At 36.3% G+C, this 5326-nt stretch overlaps 1 protein-coding gene across 1 annotated transcript in view; it reads left to right on the forward strand.

Moving 5' to 3' along the window:
* LOC106872297 (neurogenic locus notch homolog protein 2) overlaps positions 1–5326 on the forward strand; it is a 72146-nt gene that overhangs the window by 2574 nt on the left and 64246 nt on the right. The window contains exons 2-3 of the mRNA XM_052966735.1: positions 2312–2435; positions 3425–3439. Of these exons, the coding sequence (XP_052822695.1) occupies positions 2312–2435; positions 3425–3439 (139 nt within the window). The remainder of the gene's footprint in view (positions 1–2311; positions 2436–3424; positions 3440–5326) is intronic.

Raw genomic sequence — 5326 nt, forward strand, 5'->3', positions numbered from 1 at the left:
GATAAAGGTAGCTTTTGCACATTTATCAAGGCCAAATTGCATCCTGATGTCATCACTGAATTGTTTAACAATCGCTAGTAGGCCTTTGAGTTGTTGGTCATTTTTTGCAAAGAGCTTTAAATCATCCATGTAAATGAGATGATTTATATTTTTATCAAATATTTTATAACCATACTGTGCATCATTGAGCAATTTTGAGAGCGGTATTAGGGCTAGACAGAAGAGGAGTGGTGATAGTGAGTCACCCTGGAAAATGCCACATGAAATTCTTACATCTCCAGCATTTAGAGATTCATTATTATTATTATTATTATTATTATTATTATTATTATTATTATTATTATTATTAAGGCGGTGAGCTGACAGAATCGCTAGTACGTCGGAAAAAATGGTTAGCGGCATTTCGTCCATTCTTACTTTCCAAGTACAAATTCCGCCGAGGTCGACTTTGTCCTTCATCGTTTCGGGATCGATAATATAATTACCAGTGAAACACTAAGGTCGATGTAATCGACTAGTCTCCTTCCCCAAAATTGCAGGCCTTGTGCCTACAGTAGAAAAGATTATTATTATTATTATTGATGAGAACACAAAAGATTTTGCATCCATATAATTCTTTACTCGTCATGAAACTAGACAAATTTATAACGTTTACAGTCATCTCAATTTTATTAAACAACAGCAGTTTGTCCGCCCATTGTTAACTCTCTCTTCTCCTGACATGAAACTAGGCCTTACTGAATCTTAAGATGGTGAAAATGGCACCTTGTACAAGAAATATGCGCAGTCAGTTATTCTATCAAATGGTATTTTGATATGTGTGATAAAAGCCAGCCGTTCCACTATGAACTTGAATGGCGAGGTAACATGTACCATCTTTTCGTCTGCTTAGTTGTGAGTAAACAGAGCCATCATTTCAACTCTCCCATCATTTGACATAGCGGCATCTCCAAAATATGCCAGGTGAAAGAAAGGGAGAGGTACCAGCACTCAACTGGTACTCATATTCAGCAGAGTAGTTCGTAGTAACGGCACAACGTGCCACCGTGTCCAAGAACTGAACGCACGACACTATGATCGAGAGCCGAACACCCAAGCCACGAGGCCACATAAGTGTTATAAAGAAGAATGTATTAGTATTAATATCGAAATAAAATCGAGAAGACACAAGGGTACATAATTCTACATCCATTTCAGGAATTTCAATCATTTTTCGGTATTCATAATGCAAGAAAATAATTTAGAAGTGCTGTTATTCTAACAGCTTTGGAAAATGGTGAATCACTAAAGCCAAAGAGGCGTGGTATGTTGAGAATTGAGAACGCCGTTTATATGCACTGTATTTAAGATTTCCAGTTAGATACGATCTAGCTCAACTCCAATCTACATCTGTAGAACAGTGGAACGCATTGCGGTATGCAAACGAAATACTCGTTAGTTTCCGTGCGTTTCTTCTTTCTGTACCTATTTACATAGGCCAGAGACATAGTTCCACATGATTGTAGTGTTTGCTTAATCTCTTCGTCCCCTATAGATTGTAAGGTTATCGACGATTTTTTCCACTGTTCTCAACACTGGGCTATCCTTCTCCAAAGTCTTGTTAGTTTTGAAATACCATCGACTTTTCTGTGGCTTTGCTTTTCTTTTAATTCTAGGAAGGTATGTTGGCTATAAGCACATCATGTTTACCTCTGGGAAGAGGTGTCTATATTAGTCTTGCCCCTATCCTTTGACCTCTCCAGCATGAGAAGCCCTTTCAGGAGCTTATTTCCTGCAGACAGAGCTCTAATGGTCACTGAGGCACATAAGCAACCACACCGCAACAAAGACTGAACCTTGAGAAGGGCACGACTGTAGTGCTTTTGTTATAACGAGAATCGCCAATAGTTCAGCAACTTGTACCGTTTTCTCTGAGTGAAATATCTTCCGTCTAATTCTATTTCAATTTTCTTACGGATACACCACGGTATATCAAAAATTCGTTTTGACTGGTACTTCAAGTTTCGCCTAACGGCTTATTGAGCCAGTTTAGATGGCCAAGCCATATGGTGAAACCTAATGTCCTCTTCAAAACAGATTTTATGATAAATCTGTGTCTACTTTCAATATTAATTCTCCATCAACTACTCTCGTTATTCTTAAACATGCTTTGGAATAATAACCTTAAATTAATATTAAAACTACGGGGTTTATATTTCTGTTTATATTAAATACAATATTAAACAAGAATGAATAAAATGAATGCAAGTATTCTTCAATCCACATTTTCACACTCATTCTACTGTAAATATTTATGGCTAACATTTTACAGTATGGCACAAAATGTTATTGTGGAAATCGATACGATACATATGGAAAATCAATGGGTTGCTACAGGAAATGCAGAAGCGGCGAATTGTGTGGAGGATACTTAGCAAGTTCAGTGTATACGTCTGGTAAGTAGAATAATATATAATTACTAATATATCGTTAACAAAAAGATCTAATAAGAATTTTAGTTAAGACTCAAGACAAATTTACATAGACAAGTAAAATAGTTGAGTGAATATTCTCTCCTAAATTGGTTTGTGTTTGTATATGCCAGTGTTTAAATGACGCTCAAAATGCTTCTCTTTAAGCCAAATGTCAGCCTCTGATTACAGGTAAATAAAATCTATATTGAAGACCTAAATATGTTCTAGGCCTCCATGATCGACTAAATACCATCAAGGTGGTGACAGCATGTCCGATGTCCGGTGGCTGAAACCAACTAAAGAATATGGATTTGATGGTCTTCATTAGGTCAAAGAGATTCCTGTTCTAGAGCAGGTATGATCGACTAAAAACATTGAGGGTTGTGACCCAGAAAGCCCGAAGTTCTGTTACTGAAAGCATTCAAAGAATATACATCTGCGTGTCACATAAATTAAATGAACTTCAAATTTCACTGACAAAGCATAATAGAAAGAAGGCGAGGTTAAAAATCCATACTGAAATAAATACAGTATTTATTCGTGTACAACTCGCATCCGTGTATAATTCGCACCCTAATTTAGTATAAAGTCTTGGAACAAATTTTTTTTTCCTTCATATTCAAATTTGAGATTTGCTTTGCCCCGTTTATAAGTGGCACTCAATTTTTCAGCTGAAAGCAAGTATAAAATGGTGCAAATTACACACGATTACATAGGGTAAGTGCCACATAGTTAGCACTGCTTCTAAAATGATTCAAACCATTTCATTTTTAATATTCTAATTCTAAATATTTTTTCACACAAAAGCAGGCGGTATTGTAAATGTATGCATTTACAATACCGCCTAAATGCACACACTTATACAACCTATTCATATAAACACGTATAGAGTATATTAAACATGTACTCATTCTAAAAATAAATCAGAAGTTCGTGAACACATATTTTATAATTTGTTTTCTATATTTCAGAACCACCTAGAGAAAGTGATTATTTTCAATGGTCTTGATATGGTGATGTATATAAATCGTCTGCTAAGAAAACACAATTAGTTGCTATTTTTTCTCTTATGTGCACTTAGTCTCAGGTGATTTATGGAAGCAGAATACTTAAAGAGGAAGAAGCTACAGAGTTTAAATCTATATTTTATTAAAGAATATTATGTTGGGGATTTTTTGTTAGTCCTGCGCCTTCGCATGTGAAGGCGCATTGCTCAGTGGCTAGAGCAGCGGGCTCACAATCATGAGGTGGTGAGTTTGATTACCAGACCTGACTGTGTGATATGTTCTTGAGCAAGATACTTTATTTCACGCTGCTCCAGTTCACTCAGCTGTAAAAATGAGTTGCGACGTCATGGGCGCTAAGCTTTACCGGCCTTTTTCTGGTCCTTGGACAACATCGGTGGTGTGGAGAGGAGAGCTGGTCTTCCAAAAATGACCTTGTCCGGAATTGTACTTCGGAGGAGGATTTTCTAGGTTCAATTCCATGGTCATTCATGACCCTTTGTTAGTGCTTTTGTTATTTACCCTTTGTTAGTGCTTTTGTTAACCCCTGGTCAGATCGACCAGATCTATGATCAAAAGTTTTCCGACCATTTTCCTGTCATTTTAGAAATACATTCTACGATGTATCTGTTTTCTTTTCTAAACTGGTTGAGTTTGATTTGAAGGACATATTAGTTATGATTTCCAGCAAAGAAAGTTGCCAGAAAAGTATCTCTAACAGGGATTACCTATAATTTTTCTGAAACTTATGTTATTAGTTTGGGAAGAACGAAAGACAAAACCGAAATGGTACAAAAGAACCGGATCGCTTTGACATAACGAACATACAATCAAAAGCACAAAAGCATTAATGCAATAAGGAACCCGCTCACGAAGTTCCTAGTGTAGTGTTCCTCGAATTACATTATACAACGCTGTCTGTTGAAGATTGTAGGATTTGGTATAAAAAAGATTTAGTCATTATTTTTAGCGGGGCGAACGATCACATGGAGATCACACGTTGGCTCCACGATCTGACTCAACAATGTATCTACACCGTGTATAAATGGTAGTCCTATTGCATATCTTCAGTCAAGGTTATTCATTAATACAAAACAATAAAAACATAGTCCCAGACCGAAATAAGTTCTAGGGTCGGTATGACCAACTAATCCATTGACACGACATGCATCAAGTCTGATAACGGAAAGCAACTAAGGAATATAAGTATCGGATAGTTTTGTTTAGATTGAATGGGCCTCAGTACACTTCCTCTCAATCATATCCAACTCACAAGGTTTTGCCAGACCCAAAGCAATGGTTGACGACACTTGCCAAATTGGCCGGTATTATTTGATAGTTAAACCACTTATTTATATAAATGCACTCAGTATATCCAGAAGCAGGACTAGATTTATAGAAAATTTCACCATGTATGCACTTTACTCACAATGCAAATAAATCTTATATATCATATATCTAATTATATCACGCACTTTCACTTTCATTATATATACACACACGCACACACACACTTGCATTTTATTCCACTGATTATTTCGCACTTGCAATCACTATTTTGAGTATGTTGTATGGAGACTGTTGCAAACTACACATTAATTTGAATACCGTACAATTGCAAAGCATTGTTTGCACATAAGAATTACTATGCACAGCACACTTCAAAATTTGTTTCATTTCCCCCACTCTCTCTTCCTCTTGCTTGAAATAATTTGCACATTCTCACCATTTCTCCCTAATTATCGTTTCACATGTTTTCATTGAATTTGATGCCTCAAATATTCATTCCATTTCCTTCGTCAAAATGACTTCTAGATTTAGCATATTCCTGAAAACTACGCTCTCTCTCTCTCTCTCTCTCTCTCTCTC

The sequence above is a fragment of the Octopus bimaculoides genome, chromosome 3, assembly GCF_001194135.2.
Source record: "Octopus bimaculoides isolate UCB-OBI-ISO-001 chromosome 3, ASM119413v2, whole genome shotgun sequence".
Lineage (NCBI taxonomy): Eukaryota > Metazoa > Mollusca > Cephalopoda > Octopoda > Octopodidae > Octopus > Octopus bimaculoides.